The sequence below is a fragment of the Rattus rattus genome, chromosome 1, assembly GCF_011064425.1.
Source record: "Rattus rattus isolate New Zealand chromosome 1, Rrattus_CSIRO_v1, whole genome shotgun sequence".
In the NCBI taxonomy this organism is placed as follows: Eukaryota; Metazoa; Chordata; class Mammalia; order Rodentia; family Muridae; genus Rattus; species Rattus rattus.
Window position 1 is genome coordinate 21,231,141 of NC_046154.1, and position 24,422 is coordinate 21,255,562.

A 24,422-nucleotide genomic window follows, 5' to 3' on the forward strand; every position below is an offset into this window, starting at 1 on the left:
CTACCCATTTCTCAGTCTTAGTATCTTAAACAGACAGGATCCAAAGAGCTGGTCAGATGTGCACCACTTACTGGATCACACCAGCCAGATCTGAGGTGCTTTCAGCGGGCTAGCACTTGAGAGGCTGAAGCAAGAGGATTGCCATGAGTTCAAAGTCAACCTGGGCTATAACAAGTACTAGGCCAGTCCTGCTTCTAAAATGGTTTTCAACAGTGCGAGCGGTTGGAAGCAGACCGCACATAGGCTTGCTGCTGGGGAAGAGTTTCACGGAGCTATTTGTTTGGAGAGTGAGGCTTTTTGGTTTTTGTTTTTAAACAGAAAAGAGAAGGGACTATAACAGAAAGCAAGGCTAGAGACGGGCACAGCGAAAGCCATAGAGCCAGCACGCTGCTTGCTAAAGGGCCAGCGCTGCTGAGCTGCACGCCCCGATTGCAGTCACGCCGGCTTTCACTTTTAGTCTTCATTGCAGCATGTTGCACACTTGGGGAGATTTTAATATTTGTACAACTTGGGGATATTGGGTTGATGGGAAATTCCTCATGAATCATTTCTGCCCTCTCCCAGGAGCGCTGCTTCTGAGCTTCCCCAGGAAAGTCCTGAGCATAGGACCCCTCCCGCTCTTAGGGAGATGACACTGTCTGGCCCTACTTGAAGGTCTTCCTTGCATCTTGGAGGTTGCAACTCACGTGAAAACCCCAGAGATCTCCTTAGAAGGCTCTGGCTTCAAGATACTCTTGAAACATCTGCCCCTGTACTTACTCAGGAGCAAGATAATCAGAACAAAGTAAACTCTGAAAAGTCAACAAGATTTGGTGGGCTAGAGGGGCGGTCAGCAGATGAGATTAATAGCCTCTTCCTGCTGTACGCTCAGGTGATTACGTGACATATAAGATTGGGGGCTGCACATAGCATACCCCTCCAGGAAAAGATAGAGCAACAAAGTCAAGTTGGCTGGACTTATCACTGCCATACACAGGGGCTTATGTGAAAAAATGATAGAAGAATGAGGTGTCGGCCTCCCTCAGAAAAGCGAGCTTATGCAGTGCCATTGTGGTGTCCTATGGCCTAGGAAGAAAAGAATACCAAGATCAGATACAAACTCTGCAAAGATATAAACATTGTACTATACCTGAAATTAATGACTGCAGCAGCTTTGGCCTGACGATTTTTCTTGAGTCTAATGACAGTTGGTCTGAGCATTAAGAGTTAATAATACACCGCTCTGGACATGGCAGTCTGCCTGGGCTGGCTTGGAGGTTTTCTTTCTGTTTAGTGCCCTTGAAACCACAAGAGCCGCCAGCCTGGGAGCGGGCAGTCATTTACCATATACATTTGCTTTGGCAAAACATGCCTCTGGATACTTAGAAGTTGGGTTCCGGGGTTGATGAGGGGGGATGATTTGTAAAAGATAACTCTGCTCTGTCACGGTTTATCGATGATGACTGAACTAGACATACAAGAGGAAGTTAAACATGTGTCCTGGGATAAAGATGATCTGATCTATATCTCTTGGAACAGCATGAATCCCTCCTTGCCTACTGTGTTCTGTATAAAGAAAAACACCCTCACTGCCAATTAGTCAGGCTGCAAGAGTCTCCTGTGCCTGGCTCAGTTCTCTCTCACTCACGCCTTCCCTTCGTCTCTCCTCTCTGGAACCTGTCAACCCCAACACACACACAGACATACACTCACACACACACACACACACACACACACATTCACATTCACACACACACGCATGCATATACACACACACATTCGCACACGCACGCACACGCACGCACACGCACGCACACAAACACACACACACACCAGCAAGAGACCCACTCGGGAGGGCTGGAGGAGGGCATCCTGTAAGGCTCTCTTGCTGGTTTTTCCGGCAGTGTGTCAGATTCATTTTGAATTGCAGTAACTGGTGTCTGCTTGATTGCATCCCCCTGCAGGTGATTCAGATCTGCTGTGAGGGCAGAACACCCAAGGAGACGATAGAGAATTTGTTGCACAGAGTGACGGAAGAGAAGACCCTGCCTGCCAAGAGTCTGGTAAAACTCCTCCAGGCTGTGAGGACAGCATTCCCAAACCTGGGCCTCCTGCTGGAGAATTTGCAGAAAGTAGCGGAATCACCTGGCACCACAGGTACCAGCTAATTGTTCGCTCTCTGGACAGGAGCTGCTTGTACAGAAAATCACAGCTTAAAGCTGCCTTCTGGCCCCACGCTGGGAAGATGAGACACGCGTTGAGAAATGGCACTATGAAGCAAGCTCACTGTCGCAGATCAGTTGGAATCTGAGGACTCTTCTCTATTAAGCTCCCTCCTAGGGTCTCTGTGGTTCGGATTTATTAATGAGCCCTCCTCCTACAGGCCTGACCAGAGCTACCCGTGAAACTGCATGGACAGAGGAGCCCAAGAGATTGTGCATTCCAGCGGACAGTGTGGATGGATGTGAGTGGCAAGTTCAAATCCTGATTGTCCCCTTACCCAGCTGTGCGCTACAGTCCCCAGGTTCCCCTCCCCTCCCCCAGTGTCCCTTAGCTTGAGGGAGCAAGCGACCCTATTTCTGTTCTTAGCCCAGCTGGAACTTCTTTGTCCCTATCCTAGAGTAGATATGGCCAAGATAGCTTTCAGAAAAAAACGGATTTCTGAGAAATGGGAGCTTTCCTCTAGCTTATAGTAATGCTTAAAGTGGGGCAGCTCCCAAAATGGAGAGGAAAATAGGTGTTGCCTTGCTTCCCAAGTCAGTGTCACGGTGATGTTGGGTGTGGTGCCGGGTGATTCCTTAGCCTTTAGTTGTACGATTGCCCCGTTTAACAGCATTAAAACCTTCTCTTGCATTTCTGAATACTCCAGTCTCCTTTGAAGGCAGTGTACTTTTCTATCACAAGCTGTGCATGGAGTGTTACATGTGCCCTGATCTGGGCAGATGTGTTATGGGAAGACTGGAGGCCACTGTGCCACCCATGTCTGTCTGACCTTAAGCACACAGCTTCACTTTATAAACCCCATTGTCCCTGGAATGAGTGTAAGAATCGTCACGTATATTTTTGTGGCTGTTGTGAAATGACACCTGTTAAACATTTAATGAAATGCTGGGCACATATTAGGCCCTCAGCAGTACTAGTTGCTGCCTTACAGTCAGTCTCATCACCGGCCTTTACAGTGGCAGTGGTCCTTCGCCTTCAGGATATTTTGGACTTAGTTTCCAGAGGGGGATTTACTGGGTCAAAGGGGAAAATAAAAACATAACTATATATAAAGTACGGGGCATGCAGATTGCTTGTACTTTCTTTACCTTTAGGAAGTCTGACTTAAGAAAGTAGCTGACAGATAGGCTCCAGGGTATCTGGACAGCCTGCCCTCGTCTTCCCGGGCCCTGCCTTGACTGGTGACCCCTGGGCATTGTGAAGAACACAATGTGTACATCGGAGTCTGTGCATCAGAGCCTCTTACAAACGCAGTGTCCTCATTACCCGCCTGCTGGGCAGTCACTGCCTTCTCCCACCCTCTAGCCTGTTTGTACAACCCTGAAGCACTGGTGATTCTGTAAGACCAGAGGAGATCTGAACCCTGTGTGTGCAGCCCCAGGCTGGCCACAGGACTCTACTTCACAGCAGAAGCAGCTCATGTCTGCTGTCCTCTCTCACTTGTCTGTGACTCTTGTCTTAGAAGCCCTGGGCTGCCCTTGGTGCATCAGGCATTATTGATCCGCTGCTGTCCTTACAGCCTCCCCCAACCCTGATGCCTACGGAGCCGAGCTGTTGAGAAAGTACCATGAAAACCTGTCTGAGATTCTCATAGACAGCCAGGTGCTGCTAAAGGTGATCTCACGGCTGAAGAGCTTAGCCCCCGGAGACAGAGAGGTGAGCAGCAGGGAGGGGGCCAGAAGGGGAAATGCGACTATGTATAAACACTCATTTCCATTTTCTATAAATACATATACACGGCTATGTTGGGAAATGCCAAGAAGGAGAACTAGAAGGTGACTGCTTTTCCAAGGGAAAGTGCTAAATACAATCAATGCAGTTTCTTATTTTAAAATTTCATTTATTTAGTTTGTAGGGTGAACAGCTTGCAGGAGTCAGTCCTCTCCTACTGGGTGAGTTATAGGGATCAAACTGACTTGTCATTAGACTTGGTGGCCAGCACCTCAGACACCTCACTGGCCTAAATAGTTGACATTTCTGTAGTCATAAAGAAAGGCATTTATGAGAACAAATGAAGAACTTTGTTACAAATAAGAAATCTGCCTGAATCCGTGTTTGATAACACATGCCTAAAATCCCATCACTAAGGAGACCAAGGGAAGAGGATTATGAAGTCAGTGTCAGCCCGAGATGTCCAGGGAAATCCTGCCTAAAAACCATGCACACCACACACACACACACACACACACACACACACACACACACACACACACACACACACACCATTCAGCTAAAATTATTTTGTGTGAGTGTATGTTAAAAGTCACACCAAGGGCATGTTGTATGATAAATAAGTTTCTTACTACTCTGTCCCTGACTCCACACCCAACCCTGACACACAAAGTGCATGTGATCTGAGAAGCCCTCTGCTCCGGGAACACAGGGCCAGGGTTTCACACCTACGTTTGTGCTGCATCTTGAAGGTCATGCAGACCCTCGTGAAACAGGACTCTGGCTCGGGTGGCTTCAGTTCCCTGATGTCAGCAGCTCTGGAAAGGCAGACTGTCTCTGCAGCGGCCATTTGGCAGCTGCTGTTAGCGGCTCAAGAGACCGAGACCTGCCCGCTGAACCTGCTCTTGGAGGAAGTAGAGAGGGAGCCTGGCGCTGGGGCTTTCTTCCGGGCAGGTGAGCCATCTTCCCTTTGCCTTGGTGTTTCCCTTATAGAAAGAAATGTCGACCCCTAGGAAGTAAGAGACTCTCTTATGGTCGCCACCCATGTCCCTCCCCTCAGGAGCAACAGTGGGACCATAGATGACCAAGGTGCTATGTGTTTAAGGAAGGCAGGAAGAAAGGATTTGAGTGCGTTCAGAAAAGTGGTATTTGAAGAGCTAGATAGTGAGTCGTGATTGAAACAAGGCACGGCATCCACATGCATGGGACCATGAGGAGGTACACGCGTGCAAAGGCCTGTGTCAAGGGAAAAGCAAGGCAAGCAGTTGTGCTCAGGGATGTCACTGTGTGTTACTGTGCTGGCAGCCATTCTGCTCACACCTCACCCAAGGGAGGAGAGGGATGGACCGTGTCTGTGAAGAGTGGAGTGGAGAGGTAAACGAGAAAACAGTGCCCACGGTTTGACTGAGCGTCCGGCCTCCCTTTCTTTCAGTAACTGCCCCAGAGAGCACGGTGTTGGAAACCATCCTGAGGCATAGCAAGCTGGTCCGCGAGGCCATCCAGCAGACAGTGGGGCGTGAACACCTTTCTTCAGAGGAAGAGCATCTGGCAGAGACTGTGAAAGAGGTGGGCAGTGGAGGACAGGTGGAGGTTTGTGGGGCATGGAGTTCTGTAGAACTTTGCACGGTGGGTGCCTGGCACCGCCTTCCTTCTCTGCAGTGAGCCTACTGCACGCCTAGTGCGTCCGCGTCACTAGCTCTTCAGAACACCTTCACCCGTTAGCTTCCCGGCCCTAAGTGGCAGGTGATGTCATCCCCCTTTACAGAAGAGTTCAGGCTTGCACTGTTGTGTTTCCCATCTAGGACACTGGTGAGTAAGCGGTGAACACAGTGTCCAACCCCAGCAGGCACATCTTAGAGCGGCTGGGACAGTTGAGATGGTGACCATTGTCTACTGTGCTCTCACAAGCAGCTGGTCTCAGACGTAGGAAGCTGGTCCTAATGCGTTTTCTTCTAATTCTTGAAAGAGCCAAGGCAAACATAGATAGACCGAAGCTTTGCCCATCTGGGGCAGCAGACAGTGCCAGCTCAATCCGTGAGGCATCTCACACTGACCAGCATCCCAGAAAATCTAGGCGGGGGCCGAGGAAGACTAAGAGACGCCAAACCCTGTCTTGTCCATCCAGAACAGGGAAGGATGATAAAGGAACAAAGCTCAACTGCAGGTGCACCTGGAGGTTCTTTTGATCCACACAGACAGAGGGGCAAGTTTCTAACCATCCCCACCGGCGACAGCCCCGCCTCAGCCTGCCTCTCAGACGGGAAGGAGGTGGCTCGGCTCCCACAGAGCTCCAGAGGCAAGGCTCAGCTGCCCACCTCTCTCCAGAGTGCCGCACTTCAGAGCTGGGGCCTCTGCAGTTGATCGTTTTAGCCTCACTAATTAGTCTCCTGCCTGCCTGCAGGGACATCAGGTTTATTTAGGTAGACTTGAAAAGAGCGAAAGTAAAATGTCTTCGCAGTGAAGGTTCCATGTGGCCATCTGTGACAGTCTGGCTTTATTTTCTCAGTGTGCCCATAGCTCCAGCATTCTGAAAGAGGACAGCTTTGAAATCACTTTCCTGGCCTCTTTAAAGCCCCTATTTGAACCTGCTTTAAAACGCTGAGTTTCTTTATGAAAGAAAATGATGTTTAAAAGGGTACATCTAAGTGTCTAAAAATACGAAGCCACTCTTCATGCAGAATTACTTGTAGACGTGGAGACAATTATATATTATGAAAAATTATCTTGATCTCTACAGAAGCAGCTGCTACCAAGTGCTGCAGCCAGCTCATTGCCATCCCCCACCGTGCTGACTTCTAGAAGCCTATACCCGTCCCCACAGACTCCCCGTGCTCACTCCTGGGATTTTACAGCACCCCCTTCCTGGGCTCACTTCTAGAATCCTATACACCCCACCCCCGGCCCCCAGGCTTTCTGTGCTCAGAAAGGCTTTTTGGGAGGTGCCTGGTGCTGAGCCATGATTCTTGCAGGAAACACGGGTGCCTCCGTTTGTTCTCTGCACGTCTTGGTGTGCACCTCACTGGTTTGCATTTTGCTCATTTTCTTATCCTCTGAAAAACAGGAACAGGGTTCTCCACATGCTCAGAGAGAAATACAAACCACCTAAAGATGGCGCTATGTCTTCTAGAATTCAATTTTCTGCCCTGATGTTGAAGATCATGGAGAGAGTCTGATGTTAACACAGCCTGGTGTCTGGCTTTCGTTTAGATGCTGAGCATATCCTCCGAGACGGTGAGCCCTGAAGCCTCCCTGAGAGTGGTGCTGAGCAGGGCCATGGAGAAATCCGTCTCAGCCTCTGTGGTCTGTCACCTCCTATGCAGTGTCCACAAGTCTTTCCCTGGCCTGCAGCCCCTCATGCAGGAGTTGGCACTTGTTGGTAAGAAGCAGGGTTTGGGGTCTGCTAAACCCCAGGGCGCTTTCTATATTGAGGAGAAGAAACAGTTGATGTAAGAGGATGTCGCTCGCGCTTCGGGAGGTTTGCTCCTTTCATGTGCTCTTGGTACCTAACGGCCAGGAGCGCGGTGTGACACGTGCTGTCTGTGTTCAGTGGGAGGGGACAGCTGTATTACTTCTGAGTTTCCTGAGGATCAGTTAATCTCCCGTCTCCGCTAAGAGTGTGTTAGAGAGGTTACACAGCATAATAGCAGCCGAGCCCTGGAGCCATGAGTCTTCTCCTGTGCAGGTTTCCTTACCAAGGAGAATGCAGAGGAGAGGTGGAAGGTGACCGACGGGCTTCACCCTGGAGCCAAGCACAAAACGGAGGAGGCAGCCAACACAGCCGGAGAAGATGGCCAGGCCATGGAACAAAAGGAGCAGGGACCTGAGCCTGTGCCAGAGCGGCAGGAGAAAGACACTTCTGCCTCCCCAGACTCTGCCAAGAAGAGCTTCGTCTGCAAAGCCTGTGATAAGAGCTTCCATTTCTACTGCCGTCTGAAGGTGCACGTGAAGCGCTGCCGGGTGGCCAAGAGCAAGCAGGTGCAGGGCAAGGGTGACAGTGACACCAGGGACTCGGAGAAGGAGCTGGGGAGGCAGCAGCCCGAGGCCCGCAGCGCGGGTGCAGAGCCCGATGCTCCCAAGAAGAAGAAGAAGCGGCTGCCAGTGACGTGCGACCTCTGCGGAAGAGAGTTCGCCCACGCCTCAGGTACGTCCGGAGGCAGCCGGGCCGCAGATGCTGTTGCTTGGGTCTGGCCTGGCAGTGTGTGCGCCATGAGTGTCTTCATCACTAAGACAGGTTCACAGAGGGCGCGATGGTCTCCTGAGAAGAGCACGGGCGCTGTCCCGACTGTTAGGGACGCTCCTCGCCACACTCTGTGCTATTAGCAAGTGTGAGGACAGAAGAACTAAGTGCTTAGCACCACCCACACTGGCACTCATATTAACTGGGCCAGATGTTTAACATCTGCCTGTTGACACCCACATCCCATCTACTCATTGACATGAAAACCCCAGGGCGTTACATCAAAATCAGTTTGCCTTGCCCCAGATGTCAGGTAACCTAATGAAACTTAAAAATGAGCTTTGTTTCCTCATTCGTGAGTGGAGAGTTCTTTAAGAGAGGGTTGATGGGGAAGATGGGCTAAAAAAATCTCTGTGCCAGATTCAGCCAGGCTAAGATGACTGGGAATCAGGACCAGTGGCATGTGAGTGTCATGGCAGGACGCTGGGGCTGGGGTAGCCTGGCCTCCTATGGGTGAAGCATGAGCCTGGCGAGTGCAGCTTGTTTGGGCATCCTCCTGCCGGTTCCTCACGCTGACTGCAGTGTCTCTTCTGGGCCTGGTCCCCCTACCTAGGCATGCAGTACCACAAGCTGACGGAGCACTTCGACGAGAAACCTTTCTCCTGTGAGGAATGTGGGGCGAAGTTTGCAGCCAACTCTACCCTAAAGAACCACCTGCGCCTCCACACCGGGGACCGCCCGTTCATGTGCAAGCACTGCCTCATGACCTTCACACAGGCCTCGGCCCTGGCTTACCACACCAAGAAGAAGCACTCGGAAGGTGAGGGACACCCTTCCTCTTCCTGCAGAGGGCCACTGGGGGAGCTGAGGCAGGCACCCTAGGTAGGGAGGCAAAGGCAGAGGTAACCATTGTTGGCACAGGCTGTAGAAAGCACCCCTGAGGCTCCTGGAGAGCAGGCTGGAGCAGCGTTAGGACTTTGTGATCAGTTATGTGTAGCCGGCAATTGTTTGCACTTAGGTTAGAGTTGAAGCAGGAGAAAGGCCTGACGGGTGCTTCTGGGCGGGCCATGCGGAGTGCTGGCTGACTAGCCTGGAATCCTTCTGCCTCTGTAACTGCCGGCCTAAGGGCTGGGGTGGGGTGGGGCAGGGCAGAGACAGGTGGATTGCTGTCAGTGCATCAGCCCAGGGAAGCATCCCAGGATGGTGGAGGAGAACATGGTGGGGATCAGTGCAGTAATGTTGGATCAGAGCTCCTGGGTGCGGGTAGCTATGCCTCCACCGCCTCATCTTGGGGGTTTCAGTGCCTCCCAGCCTCTCTGTCTCAGTCCCCTTTACTTTAAAGCAAAACCTCAGCATGCCACACCCCTGCTCAACATCGTGATGGCTTTTCATCTGCAGTGGCAGTGTGAGTCCTGCAGCCTGCCAGGCCAGCATGCTCAGGCCCTGACTGCACTCTGCCACCTGCTCTCTCCACCCCTGTTCACTCACGCTCATCTGCATGCCTTGGGTCCTTGTCCAGCCTCAGGCTCTTCCTCCAGGGCTTCTGAGCTGTTCCCTTTCTCGGGCTCCTCCCTTCAGACTCTGCTCCTCTTCCCGGCTCCAGGCTCACCTTCTTGTGATGGCTCTTTGGCCTCCTTAGTGGAAACTACCCTCACCTGTTTCTTTACTTTTCTCCACATGTGCGCCATGTGCTAGGCATCTGCACTGTGGTTCATTCACCCCTGGTTAGTGCCCCAGTGGAGCGCAGGCTCTGGGAGGACGGAGCTGCTAGTCTCTCAGGGAACTTGGAACAGTGAATGGCAACAGAAGGCCCTCAAGAAACACTTGCTTGCCAGGCAGTGGTGGCACAAGCCTTTAATCCCAGCACTTGGAAGGCTGAGACAAGCGGATCTCTGAGTTAGAGGACAGCCTGGTCTACCAAGCGAGTTCTAGGACAGCCAGGGCTACACAGATAAACCCTGTCTCAAAAATCCTAAAGAAAAGACAGACAAACAGACTTACTGAGTGGTTCTCCTGAGTGTTATTGCAGACAGATGGTTGGAAACATGCTTGCCCTGTCTCTGTGGCACTTACATGTCAGCGGGAAGAGGGACAGCAAACGTGTGACAGAAATGGAGAGAGCCATTGTATGGAAGAAACTAACAGTGGGGAGCGATGAGAAAGAATGGGGCTTGGGTGTGCTGTTCACACCATGAGGGAAGGGATGCCCTCAGAGAGATGAGCAGTCCAGCCAGAGGAACATCTGGAAGAAGGGCCACACCCTCCTTAGTACCAGTGAGCTTTGGACCACAGAGAGCTGGAACCAGAATCATGAGGGACTCTGTTAGGATGCAGTGTTCAGTTAGGCTGTCAAAGGTGAAGACTTGCAGGGTTTTCTTAGAAGCCAAGGAAAGAGCTTTGGTTTTCTCTTCTGTCCTCATGAATTACCAAAAACAGTAACTTAAAATAATACATGTTACCACCAGGGAGTTAGAACTCGTTTTGAAAAGGGTCCTGAAAGCTAAAGGTTTCATCTGGGATGGATTCACAGTTTGGGACTCTAGGATAGACTCAGTTCCTGACCTGTGCAGCTTCTAGGTTCTGCCTTGACTCTGGGCCACATCTCTCCGGCCTCTGCACCTATTGCAGGCCTCCTTCTTGGACTCTGTCCTTCCTCTAGGCCACCTGGATAGGCTAGCACAGTCTGTCATCACAAGACATTTGACTCAGCCACAGCAGTGACTTATAAGGGGACAGTAACCGGTTCTGTGTGTGCACGCATGTGTGCACGCATGTACAAATCTTACTTCAGAGCCTGGTCGTAAAATGAGAAGGAGGAGGCTACCTGCTCTAGCTGGGCTGGGGCCTAGCATTGGACTTGCTGGTCTTGAGCCCCTCCTGCCCAGTGGCAGCTTCCTGGCCTGGGGGGAGCTGGGGGCCCAGTGGCAGAGGCTGGTTCTCCAGACTGCCTTATCCCCTGTTCTCTAACTCTAGTCATGCTTTCAAGCACATGGGAGGTGCAGGAATTGGGCTGGGCACTGACTACAGTGGGTCATGCAAGGCTCTGACCCTCAGACTCCCTAGCTTATCCTATAATGATGGAAAGCCACACTAGGTATTTGGTTATCCTTGCTTTGTTCTGTCGTGAGCCAGGGTCTCATAGCCTAGACTGTTTTGCAAGGAGAACAAACTGTGTTTTGCAAGATCTAAGTCACATTTCTGGACAGAAGGACCTTTCTGTTGCTGGAAATGGAGGGGGTCTTCCTCTGTGTGGAAGCCTAATAAACAGACAGGTTCTCTCACAGATAGGAGCTTTGTTCCCACCCAGTTGTGCTCACCTACAGTGTGATAGGCTGTGCTTGTGAGGAATGTGCGTTTGATGAAGTACCTCAGACTTACCCCACATTGCCTGAGGTAATGTCACCTGCCAGTGACATTTCTCTGGTGTGTGCTTTCGAGTTGGCTCTGTTTGCAGGAGTGCCTTCCGAGTTCACTCGCTCATGTGCATTTGCAGGGAAAATGTACGCATGCCAGTACTGTGATGCTGTGTTCGCCCAGTCGATCGAGCTGTCTCGGCATGTGAGGACCCACACCGGGGACAAGCCGTATGTCTGTAGGGACTGTGGAAAGGGCTTCCGGCAAGCCAACGGCCTCTCCATCCACCTGCACACCTTCCACAGTACGTACTGTAACCGCCATGTCAGGCACCGCAGGCCACACTTGCACTGAGGAGGTCTGTCCCGGTCATAGCAGAGTTAGCACTGCACCAATGGGACCCTCTGCTTCCAGTTCTGTGAAACTCACAGTCCTTCGGTCCCTTAAGAAGAATCCCTGTTCAGTACCAAACGTCACCCTCCGAGCGTTTGTTTCTTGCATACCACGTGCCTTGCTCCCATCCCCCTGCTTCCACTTTCTTTCTCATGCCAGTTTCTAGCTGTGGGCACAGTGTTAGCGTATGCTCTCTGTAAACATGTCTACAGCTCTGGTCAGTCACCCAGCAAAGGCTTTGCCTGAGCTCCTGTGTATTCAACATGTGAGAGGACTCCCGGGTCATGTCCTCAAGGAGTTAGCAAGACTGTCTACTCCTGCCACTGTGGACCTCTAGATAAGTGGGGTTTGGCTCTAACCCAGTGCCAGTGTCTGATGTCTTCTCAACCTCAGGAAATGGCGACATTCTTCTTTCCCCAGCAGTAGGACTATCAAAAAGGGGGAACACTTACTCTTCAGACTTAATCTCTCACACCCTAGACTGCACCATTCACACAAGCCCAGCGTCCAAGCCCCACTTTGACCTGAGCACAGTGTGGCCAGTAGGAACTGTATCAAAGTGTTTTAAAAGACTGTGGACCTGGGATTTCCAGGGGAAACTAGCCAGTGTTCCTGGAGGCGGCCGCTGAGCGGGATTCCTAAGTCAGCGGTTACTATACACACAGGTTTATGCTTTGGACCCTTGTTATGGGCAAATGACTTTATCATCAAAATATTTTGCTGTAAGTTGCTTTAAGAAAAAGACTGATGTTTTCTGTCATCTAGATGGCGGAAGTGTACCCATCAGTAGTAGTTCTTATTTCCGAGGGCCCACTGAGGAATCGGCATGGCCATGGGTGTATAGGTGAGACCTCTTCCCAGGAATCCCAATGAGATCCTTGGACGTGATGTTGGCTGCTCTCTTGATTTTTCTAACCTTAAAATAAGACTCACACGAGAGCCTCCTCCTCCTCTGGGCTGTGAGAGCCAACACACACGGTTCCTGAACGCCTGCCCGGTATTCACCAGGGACCTCTGCAAAGGCTTTTCTCTTGGGTCTCAAGTGAGGGCCAAAGAAATGTTCGCCTGCTGCCTCTGGCAGGAGATAGCGGTGACACTCCAGAGGGTCTGTGGGGAACGGAAGATCCAGACATGTCACTGCACACAGGAGGAGCAGAGTGTGATGTGTAAGACAGGAAGTGGGTGGGGTGGGGTGAGCAGTTTGATGCCGTGGAGATGGTGAGTCCAGAGGCCTGGAGGAGCCCTGCCTCCCTGGGCATAGGGAGTAGGGCGACATCATTGCCCCATTGACTTGGGGTCCTTGGTCTCTGGCCCACAGGAAGTCTGAACAGCCTTCCATCTTGCTGTGAGGTGGGGTGTGTCACTGACTGCTGCTGTCTGTTGTCTCCCTCTGCCCCGCCCCCATGCCCTGCCTGGAAGCAGACATAGAAGATCCTTATGATTGCAAGAAATGCAGGATGAGCTTCTCCACACTGCAGGATCACCGGAAGCACATCCACGAAGTGCACTCCAAGGAGTACCACCCCTGCCCCACATGTGGGAAGATCTTCAGTGCCCCTTCCATGCTGGAGCGCCACATGGTGACCCACGTTGGAGGGAAGCCCTTTAGCTGTGGGATCTGCAACAAGGCCTATCAGGTGAGCCTGGCCATCAGGAGCACAGAGCCCATCCCTGCCTACTCCCCATTGGCTGTGGAGGCCCAGGTTACATCCCCAGCAGACAGGAAGTGTTCATTAGCAGAAGGTTCCAGCATCGTTGTGGTGCGAATGTTGGTTTTCTCCCTCAGTGCTGGCACTCTATGGACAGCTGACTCCAGGCGTGAAGAGCACAGGGGAGTGGAGGGGGATTTGAAAGCACACCCAGGGTTGCTGCTCAGTATGGTCGCTGCTTGCTGTCTGTCTCTCAGGGAAGAGTGTGGGTTTTACTGTGGAGATCAGTGTGTAGTTAAAGTTAAAGTGAACCAACACGGAGGTCCAGAAGTAAGCCATGCTTGTCAGAAGCTGGTCCTAGAGAACACCATCCCACACTTATGACTGAGGTATAGGCAGGGAATCCATTCATTTAGAAATGGAGGAGGGCTAGTTCTGTGCCAGGCCAGGCCTCATGCCGTCATGGCGTAAGACTGGGTGTGATCCCTAGGAGACTGCTGACTTGTAGAGCAATGCTCCCAGTGCACTTCTAGAGCCGGGGCCAGAGAGGGATGCAGCTTCAGGCTCTGTCCAGGCAGGACTTCCACACCCTGGGGCTCAGCAGCACTGAGATTCAGCCTCCTGTGCAGAACATGCATGCTCCAGTCAGGCCAGGCCTTGGTCCTAGTCTGGCCTTTTGCTACTGTGGCCCTAGGCCAGTCCCCTAACTCCCCTGTGTGACAGGTGCCTTACCAGGAAGATCTTTCCATCTCCTCCTAAGCTTGCGTGAGGGGCTTCCCCACTAACTCCAGCCTCCAGCGCTCCCTGATTCTGGATCCACAAACTCGTCTCAGAACTGTTTCTCATTACTAAAACTTTCTAGGGCCTAACATTCGCCAAATGCCTTACAGCAATTGTCAGGTCTGTGGTACCACAACCGGACACACCACCCAGATGTGTTCGCTGCTCAGAACCATCGGTCACCCAAGTTCTCATCACTGCAGTGCAGCTCCTGTGACAAGACCTTTTCCAACACCATCGAGCACAAGAAGCACATCAAAACAGAGCACGCAGGTGACGTGAGGGTGCAGCTGAGGGTGGAGGACTCCTGTCCTCGGCCCAGGCACTGCTGATTGCCTCTGCTTTTCCCTAGCACACCAGAGGAGGCCACAGCTGCCCATCAGGAGCAGCAGTTTTAGTCCTCAGACCCTTAGCATAGAGCCCTCAGGAGACCCAGCCAGTACCTGAAAAGGCAGGGTGTCGGTTTCATGGCAGCTGGTTCTAGGTGGGAATCTTGGCTCCAGCACGTAGCAGCTGCATGACCTTGGCAGGTGACATCTCGTCTCAGTCTGTTTTCTTCTCTTCAGAATAGAAGTTATTAATACCTCCCTTGCAGGTACATTTGGGGATAATCGCAGCGGCTGTCAGTCACAGGGCATTTCCTATGTGCAGCCAAGCACTCTGCGTGCTGTCGCCTGAGTCTCACACCCCCTTTTGCATCCACAGTCTGGGCCACGGCATTACTCCTTACCAGTAGGCTACCCAGATTTCTCCAGACACAGGCTCCTAACTGGGCAGATGCTGTGTGGGGCAAGGGTGCTCACCCTCCCTGTCCCCTCCAGCTGCGGCCAAGCCACCCTTTTGTCCTCTCGCCCTCACAGATCTGAAGTTCCATGAGTGTGGCCAGTGTAAGGAGCTCTTCCCCACACCAGCTCTGCTGCAGGTTCACGTCAAATGCCAGCATTCAGGTCAGTAGCCCCCAGCATGCCCGAGCCAACAGTGGCTGTGAGTCCTGGTTCCACCGTTCACAGCCGTACAGCGCAGCCTGAGCCCCTTTACTGGCCTGTCTTCCATTTCATCCGGAAGTTGGCGCATCAGTACCAGGCTTTCGGAAGGCCTCAGACCTGGCCCTGTACGCAGCCAGGCATCCCTGTATGAGAGCCAGGGCCACCACTGCTAATGCTTCCATCAATAGGAATTGAACCTTTGTTTTACTTTTTATTGGTTCTTTGGGAACGGCACTTTATTCGTCCCAGTCCCACTTATCTCCCTGTCCCCTGGTACCTGCCCTTCCACCCTCACAACCTCCCCCACAATAGAAAAATAATCTTGTGGAAGCTGTGGTATATCACCGTGTGTCCTGTGCACAGTAGACCCTTTTCCCACACTTCTGAGGCCTCTATCAATGCTGGATCTCACTGGGACTCCTCTAGGATATGCTGTTGTTTCACTGTCATGGAGATCCTATAGTTTTAGATCTGTAAGTCCAGCCCCTTCGTGCACTCCTCAAAGCCCTGGGTCTGGCCACCAGCTTTCCTGCGCTAGCTCTTCTGGCCATGTGAGGGATGGGGGTGGGGTATGGGAGATGGGTGGCACAGCCAGCTCTCCCACACTTATGCCCTCAGGGTGGGCTCACCTGTAACTCTCAATGATACTGTGCTTCCTGGCTGTTGTGCAGGCCACTGTCTGAGCACTGCAATTGGCTGGGGCGGGGTCAGCTCCCCTGTTCTTATGACCCCAGCTCTCCCATAATGCCCAGGCAAGGGGTAGGGCTAGTTCTGCACAGCCCTCAGACATCAGCATATCCCTGGGCAGCAGCCCAGACCAGGAGCATCTGCCTGGCCTTTGATGGTAACTGAGCCCTGCTGCTGCAGGGCCATGGACCCAGACATGGCCCCTGGTGGCAGCACAGGCCAGGACCCCATTGTTCCATGTGGCATCACCAGCTGCTCCCATCAGGCTGTTCCTCACTCCCCTCAGTCTCAGTTCTGCCCCTTCACTGGGCCCACATCTTCTGCTTCTTTCTCTCCACTTCTCCACCACTTACTTGCTCTTCCTAGTGACCCCTGCGGTCTCTGAGTGTCTGGGGTCGTCTCAGGAGTGGTCTCAGGAGTGCTGCGCTCTGCTTATGCATTATGGCACCCGACAAGGGTCATTTTGGGTGTGGTCTGCCCACTGGGGACATCTTGCTACCTCCTTGTCCAGGTCTCCTGGTGCCAGACTGGTGGTTGTCTCCGGCTCTCTCCTTGCCGAGGCTCCATGGCTCCGCTCATCTCAGGTTTGCTCCTCACCTGGGCTGTGTGGAATGGAACCATTTTTAAAGAGCCACAGGAAGGGAGGGGAGGGGGCTGCCAGCTGGGAGTCTGTAGTATTTGTAGTTTCTACACATTTAGTCTTATTGATACTGATGTTATCATATTACCTACCCAAGTACTTGTACAAAAGGAAAACAGGAAACAAATTAAGGAAGACTTGAGCTTCACAGAGGAGCCTTGGGTCTGTTTCAGTATTACCTTTCCATCGGAGCGTCAATACATACAGCACACGCTGTAGGCTTCATCCGAGCACAGGAAGCCATTGGTTTAGTCTCCCGAGCACCTTATAAAACTGGGCCGCTTTTGGTGCCCAGTCTTGGAACATAGCCAGTGCTTCCTTGCCTTCTCCCTCTTAGACCACACGAACCCTGGAGGTGAAAGTGTGCCCCATCCTGTCTAGAGATGTTCTCCTAAGCCATAGACTCAGACCTGCAAGCCTTGATGTTTGTGCATCCACAGTTGCTGCTAATGGCTCCTGATTGCAGTCTAGCCTGCAGCCGTGGGGTGCCACTGATTCCATTCAGAAGTCCTAAGAAGTGCTTCTTAAAAAAAAAAAAAAAAAAGGTGTCCTTGAGGCCAACAATATGGCTCAGTGGTAGGTTGCTTGCCTAGCAAGTTCAATTTCCAACATGAAAGAAAGTGCTTCTGGACAGAAGAAATGCCGTCTGCTGTTGAGTGAACAGTGGGCATCAGCACAGGTGATTCAGACGTAATCCACTGCCAATGGCACTGTGGCCAGAGGGCCCCAGCCTGCTCTGTAGCTGCCACTTCGTAATGGGGAGCAGAGAGTGTCAGCCTCATGCCCCCTGCCTCTGCTTCCTCATCCTCACTGTGCCTGCCTCTGCCTCCCCTGCTCTGGGCCACCATTCCTCTACAGCCAAATGATGTCTCCTGCCTCCTTCAGGGTCACAGCCATTCCGGTGCTTGTACTGTGCGGCCACTTTCCGCTTCCCTGGAGCACTGCAGCACCACGTCACCACAGAGCACTTCAAGCAGTCAGAAAGCACCTTCCCCTGTGAGCTCTGTGGCGAGCTCTTCACCTCCCAGGCCCAGCTTGATGGCCACTTGGAGTCTGAGCACCCAAAGGTGACAGGCACTGAGACCCAGGCAGCTGCCTCTCGCATGGTGCAGGTGAGTCCGGGGCCATTGGATGCACAGGATTTGAGCACAAGTTTCTGGGGCTTTGCTAGGGCACATGATCCCAAGATCCAGTCCTGTTCTGTGGGCTCTCCTGACGGTAGAGACTCTAGGCAACAGGAAACTCTAGTCTGTCGGTGGCCCCTAGGTAGACAGACCCTGGAACAGGAATTTGACAAAACAGCACCAGTTTCTCCTTGCAGCTCACACATTCTCTGAGGAGCATGTGGGATGTGGAGGGTGCCCCGGGGAAGGATGGCTGTACTTTGTTGGGCAAGGTTAACAGAAAAAAGTGCTTCTTGGACAGGAGGAATGTAGTCCCATCCACAGGCTGTCCACTGTTAAGAGGACAGTGGCCATCGGCACAAGTGACTCAGCCGAATCCACTGCAGATGGCTGGATACACATCTGCCCACGCCGGTGCCTTCACTTAATTGTTGAGAAGCTGCCTCTGGAAGGCCAGGTTGGAGCCAGCCTGTCCTTCTCCTTCCACGTTCTCATCTTCGCCACAGGCAGCAGAAAGGACAAGAAACCAGCAACTGTCAGTTGTTCCTAGAGAGTTGGGTGGGCTTGTTGACCAATGGAGGTCTGTCTGTCCAGCTGTCACACCGATCAGGTGTAAGCCACTCTGGCTCTGCTGCCACCCGACCTAGGGCTTCTCTGCTTTCGGCTTGTCTGGAAACGGCTTCTAGACAAGGTGCCTTGTGGGTGGGCGAGGGCTCCATCCTCCGGGGGAAGAAAGGCAGTTTGTAGTTGCGTTTACAGCAGTAATACTGTGCCACGTACCTAACTCACCAGTTAGCCCTCAGTGCCACAGGGCTGAACGTACTTTCCTCCCCAGCGCTTGCTCTGCATCCCGGCTGGTCCTTGGGAGCCAGGGGGCTGTGCCTTTCGCATAAGACACTGCCGTAAACACATCAATACATCAAGCCGTATCGGCTCAGAGGTGCATCAGGAAGCACAGGAGAGCTGAGAAGGTCACTGTTAACAGGGTGTGCAGGTTTTGAGGAGCAGCTGTGGTCCATCATGTGGAGGAGACAGGAGTCTCCATCTCACCCCCTAGCCACCGAGGCATGTGAATGAAGTGAGTGGGAGAAGCCACAGTTGAGCCACATTCGCACCAAGAAGGCTTTCAGCCTCAGGGCGCAAGCTCTCGGAAGACCACTCCTGTTCCCTTGGTCCTCCTGCACGGCACTCACTCTGCATCCCTGACACAGGGGAAGCCGCTGTTCACTGGAGTGTAATCATAGAGTCCACACACCCTGAGGTGGCATACCGAGCAAAATTATAGCAATTTAGTGCACAGAGTTATTTAAATTGTCTGCCTGCCTCTCTTTTGCATCGCTGGTGTATGAAGCTTCCCTCTTCCCATTAGGTGTAAGTAATTGCTCTCCTCAGGTGAAAACATAAATATCATCATTACAGCATGAGACGGAAGCCATGTAAATTCTGGGTAGCTCACTATGGACACTGCCCAGAGCAGCCTTCCTGTCTTTTCCTTCAGGTGATCCAAGCTCCAGAGCCAGCAGCCCCGGCCGAGCAGGTGATCACGTTGGAGGAGACGCAGCTTGCTGGCTCACAGGTGTTTGTGACCTTGCCAGACCCACAGACCTCCCAGAACAGCTCTGAGCTTGTGGCAGTGACGGTGGAGGATTTGCTGGATGGTACTGTCACTTTGATCTGTGGTGAAGCCAAGTGAGTGGCTGCTCCTTCAGTAGAGGAGCCTGTGTTGGACCAGCACGGATGCCCACGGCCTACCTCTGCTGCTTAGCTAAGCTCCGCCCTGGTGCTCTCACGGGGAAGACAGAGGCTTTGTCATTTTCCTGGGATCCAGTGTCTGAGCTAACCACACTGATGCCAGCACTACTGCCCTTCGTGGCAGAGAGCCTCAGCCCTCCATGCCTGCATTCCCCCACCCCAGGGAAGTCTGGCTTCTGGAGTCAGAGCCTGAGGGAATCCAGGGTGGCCAAGGAGATACAGCATGCTGGCCGCCCTCAGGAGCAGGGCAGTTACCTGAGTCTGAGCCAACAGGGGGCCACAGACACCACCAGTGCCTCTGCCAGTAAAGCACCCACACAGCCTCCAGGGACCCCAGCGTGGCAGCTGTCCTCCCTCCACGCCTGCCCCGGCTCAGGTTCCCTTTGGAGGCTGTAAAACACGTGTTAAAAGTGCAGGTCACCATTGGCTTCCCCAATCCTCCCTGCTCTGTCTTTCTCAAAACAAAGCTTTAGAGCATTGCCACTGGGAGGCCGCTTCCTGTGAGGTCACCCAGCTGCCTCTGCCTTCCTGGGTGTTCATCAGAGCCTCCCTGTGAGCTTCAGGCCTTCCACATCTGCTAATCAAGGCTGAACCGCCTCAGCCCGGAGACCTCTTGCTGACTTCCTCTGTACCGTGTGATAGCCTAATGAACCAGCTTGTGGGGGCAGGCCTGTGCCTGCATGTGATGGATTAGCAGCATCTGAGGTGGCCTCTGCTTCTCCTGTCACTGGCCTGCATGTCTGGTGCATGGCCTGCTCTCTGGGATCCCCAGGCTGCATACTTACTGCAGCACCATGCTTCTTTCAAGTCTGAGTGTCGCAGAGCCTCTCATCCTTAGTTCCTGACGTGCGGTCTGTAATTGATGGCTTGTGGAATCCGGTTGGAAGGGCAATTAGATGGATGTTGGTTCCTGCTGCTTAGAGAGAAGGGCTTGCATTTATCTTCCCTTTCTAGAAGCCTGAAGAGAGGAGTGGGTTATCACAGTATTTGCCCATTCGGCCCGGCTCCCTGTCACCTGTGTGGCTGACTCCCTGCAGAGGGAACACCCTGATTTGGTACTCACCTTTAGCCACCTGCTATCAAAGATAAGCGCACGCAGCTTCCTGCCAAGTGCAGCTCACATGAGCTTGTGCAGAGATGTGGGTCCAGTGTGGCCATGGTGAAGGTGCATTGCCCCGTCCCTCAGCTGCCTCACAGGAGGACACGAAGTAGCAGCGTAACCCACAGCAGTGTCTAAGGGCTGCTGCCCTTTGGCCTCAGCTTGGCACAGGCAGTACTGGTGAGTGTCTAAGCTGGACACCAGCTCTGGCCAGCCTCTCCTGTCAACCCTGCCCTCCTCATTCCAGATGCAAATCGTTTGAACTTACCAGCTAGGGAATCTTCCCTTTCTAAAAGTCAATGTTTTTCAAACGTGTCAGCCTCAGAAACCAAACACTGACCAGAAGATGGTGCTCAAGCATCAAAACTTCGCCTCCCTGGTTTCTCCACTGCAGTCCTAGTCTGCTGGCTTTCAGACCTGTGCCAGCCGACCAGGGGAGCTCTTGATCTCTAAGTGGTGAACAGTTCCTCAGTCCATCTGCGTCAAGTAACCCACTAAAAGACAGCGGAGGGGCACATGTGTCCAGGCCCTGTCAGGAACAGCACGTCACAGGCTGTGGAGGACTTAGGAACTGTGTAGTGAGTGTCACCAAAAAGTCTCTTCCTGGTGACAGGCAAACCTTGCAGAGGTCCTGTGTGAGAAAGTCCATTTTTAAATATAAAGAGCTGTAAGTTAGAAGCCTGAATGTCAGGCCCTTTCCAGCCTGAGGACCTGGGTGGTGTGCAGGCACGTGCAGTCAGCAGACATGGTTTGCTACAGAGAGCCTTGGGCAGGTAGGCTTGCTGCCGTTCCTTGGATGCCCAGCTCTGGATTACACACGGCTGGAGGCACAGCAGTGCTGGGTGTGGAGTATGGAGAACTCCTGTCTTCCACGAGTTCTGTGCTGGTGACGTGTGACCTCTGCCCCAGCTGCTGACTTTTTACAGTGGCTCTGAAGAAGGTGAAAGTCTCCACCTACTGCCCCAGAGACCTGCCACATGGGCCTCCTTAGTCCACATTGCTTTTGCAATGGAAATGTGGTTCCATTTGCCTCATCTTCTTGAATACTGCCTGCCTAGCCCTTGGGCAGCAGCTCGAGCAGTCTGTGGATCCCTTGGAACTTGTGTATTTGAGCAGTGGGACCCCAATTCAGCCACCAAAGAGGGGAAGGCAGATGCCAAGCAGGAGTCCAGTTGGCCCATCACTGGTGTAAGGACAGCAAACTGGTGACTGAAGAGCAGCCTACTGTGAGCAGGAGAGAGCTGCTGTCCTACTGTGAGCAGGAGAGACCTGCTGTCCAAATGCGTGAGCAGAACCTAGGCCAGCGCAGATAAAGGTCTTTCTCGGGTGTTTTACAGGACTGGACTCTTGTGTCTTCTAAGCTGTACGTCGGAAAAGCTCTGAGTTCAGTCCGTACCCAAGCCCGTGGTGTGAGTTCTGGGCCCGTGTGTTGTACTGGCCCATGCTGACCCCAGGAGAGGCCTCAGCCTTGTCCCTGAGCACTGATGGTTAGGGCTGGGCTGAGGGACAGACAGATGTAAACGAGGGGAAAGATCTCTGTGTCCTGGGGACAGGAGGGTGGGCCTTTACATTTCTTGTGCCTGGGAACCTGAACTGACAAAGGACGGAGCACTAAGGCCCCACTTAGAGTGCGCTCGTTGGGAACAGCAGTGTCTCTTGGAGCTGGAAAGTCGGCCAGTGGTGGAGATGACACTGGTTTGCTCCAGTCAGCCTCTCCCATCCCAGCTTTGTTCTGGGTCCTGTATGTCCCAGCAGATGACACTCGGAAGAGATTGGGAGTAAATGACTTAGGGCTGAGGGAGTCAAAGGCAGGTTCACAGTTTTGTTGCTGTGGAAACCTTGGGGGCACTGAGGACTACGCTAAAAACTCCGAACCTCAAACTTACTCAGTCTAACTGGGCCTCTAGAGAAGAGGGGAGTGGTGAGTTCTTTGCGGACCGACGATGTTGTTGAGGAAATCATTCCGTGAGCAAGTTTACATCATCTCCAAACGGTGAGGCTGGCCGTGGTTTCCCTGAGCAAGGCTGCTGGTGCTTGTTTCCACCATGGCCAAGACAGCCAGCCCCAGGAGATGTGTGAACTGGATTGCAAACTAGAACTGCTCAACATGCACTGTGGCTAGAAATAAAGTCTGTGCTTTGGAAGCAGCTGTGGTTTGTGTGCTGCAGGAGACTGGTGGTTTTGATCCTCCTTGGTTCTGGGCAAAGGGCTTGGCATCCTAGGAGCCCTGTGCATGCACCAACCAGTCAGGTTGTTCCATCTAAGGCTTCCTTCCAGAGGAGCAGTGTGGATCACACTTCGGAGCACTCTGTCCACCTGAGTTGTCCTTCACTGTCCTACCTGGGGCCCTAGGGGACACCTGCTCAGCTCCTTCCTGAGCTTCCAGCAGTAAGAAGGGAGATGGTGGCTACTCTTAGGGCTGGGGAACAAGTTAAAGTCCACATTTACTCACTACGCTGCAGGTTTACACACAGGCCAGCCTCCTGTGTCTGCTGATAGAAGGAGCATTCCCCCTCGTCTCCCCCTTGGCACCCCTTACAACACCCATCGCTTTTCATTTATGAACGTTACCGGCTCCTGAAGCACCAAGTGCGCAGTAAATTACTAAAAAGGCAGAGCCAAAGATGTCACATTGCTGGCAGCTGACAAGGAAGAAGAGGTGCGAGGAGGACCAGAGTTCAGGGGAGGCCGTTACGATTGTGAGCTGAACCCCACGGCTCAGAAGGTAGGTCCTGGGGAGGCTCTGCACGCACTTCTGAAACAGTCTTGGGTACAAACATGGAGATATCCAGAGCCTACTGACACCCTTCTGTCCGTGAGAGGTTCCTCAGAGGCTGGAGCTCTCCAGGTCTCATCTGGGTCTTGAGTGTCTGCGCCCTGAGATCTAACTGAAGCATGTCCTTGGGCCCTGGTGGAAGGGGAATATAGAGAGGGCTGGCCTGGGGTGGTTTGAGTAGAGGTAGAAATTGGACTGAGGGATCCCTGGTGAGCCAACAGTCTCCTACATGGATGAGGGTAGCTGGCTGAGAGGCAGAGCAGCAGAGACGGAAGGGAAGGAAGGGGGAGCTCTCCCACCCCTTACTGAGAAAGTCACCTTGGACAAGCCTTTCCTAAGAGTGATGTGCAAAGTTATTAACATTTTTAAGCACCTGACAGTGCAGAGGCTTCCTAAATGGTGGCTGTTAATGTTTATGATAGGTTCAAGGGGCCCAGGAGATGAGCCAGGGCCAAGAAGGATTGCAGGGCTGAGGACAGCACCTCTAAGCTGCCCTGCAGTGAGCCCACAGCCTTCCTAGGACACACGGGCCTGTGGAGTCCTCAGCAGCACAACCAAAGCAAAGGCATGAGACCAAGTCTAGTGAGTGCGGTTACGTTCACTGTTGCAATCTCTGTGAGCCTACGATTGCGGATGTGTTTGGTCAGAAAAAGGAACCGCAGTCTAGTGTGATGACAGGAGCCTTATAATCCCAGCTTTCCTGAGCAAGAAACAGGTAGATTGTAAGCTAAAGTCCACATTTACTCACTACACTGCAGATTTACACACAGGCCGGACCACAGAGCAAGTTGGTGATTAGCCTTGGCTACTTGGCAAGACCCCAGGGGCTAATAATAATAATAATTATAAAATTAAGGGGTTGGGGATTTAGCTCAGTGGTAGAGCGCTTGCCTAGCAAGCGCAAGGCCCTGGGTTCGGTCCCCAGCTCTGAAAAAAAGAAAAGGAAAAAAAATAATATAAAATTAATATAGGTTAAGGTAAAGTAGCACACTCCCAGCACTCAGGAGCATCTCTGAGTTCAAGGCCAACCAGGTATATAGTGAGACCTTGTCTCAAAACACATGCACACAGACATGCATGTGCATACACACAAGGGCATACACACATGCATGTGTGCACACATACACAAGGA

General features: G+C 52.6%; 1 protein-coding gene across 1 annotated transcript in view; it reads left to right on the plus strand.

Moving 5' to 3' along the window:
• Zbtb40 (zinc finger and BTB domain containing 40) overlaps nucleotides 1-22,675 on the plus strand; it is a 66,874-nt gene extending 44,199 nt beyond the window's left edge. The window contains exons 7-20 of the mRNA XM_032895902.1: nucleotides 1,944-2,136; nucleotides 2,363-2,443; nucleotides 3,722-3,858; nucleotides 4,626-4,827; nucleotides 5,306-5,439; nucleotides 7,081-7,249; nucleotides 7,556-8,014; nucleotides 8,664-8,870; nucleotides 11,544-11,708; nucleotides 13,220-13,434; nucleotides 14,337-14,499; nucleotides 15,087-15,173; nucleotides 17,425-17,651; nucleotides 19,162-22,675. Coding sequence (XP_032751793.1) covers nucleotides 1,944-2,136; nucleotides 2,363-2,443; nucleotides 3,722-3,858; nucleotides 4,626-4,827; nucleotides 5,306-5,439; nucleotides 7,081-7,249; nucleotides 7,556-8,014; nucleotides 8,664-8,870; nucleotides 11,544-11,708; nucleotides 13,220-13,434; nucleotides 14,337-14,499; nucleotides 15,087-15,173; nucleotides 17,425-17,651; nucleotides 19,162-19,356 — 2,634 coding nt within the window. The 3' untranslated portion in view covers nucleotides 19,357-22,675. The remainder of the gene's footprint in view (nucleotides 1-1,943; nucleotides 2,137-2,362; nucleotides 2,444-3,721; nucleotides 3,859-4,625; nucleotides 4,828-5,305; nucleotides 5,440-7,080; nucleotides 7,250-7,555; nucleotides 8,015-8,663; nucleotides 8,871-11,543; nucleotides 11,709-13,219; nucleotides 13,435-14,336; nucleotides 14,500-15,086; nucleotides 15,174-17,424; nucleotides 17,652-19,161) is intronic.
• Nucleotides 22,676-24,422: the final 1,747 nt, after the last annotated feature.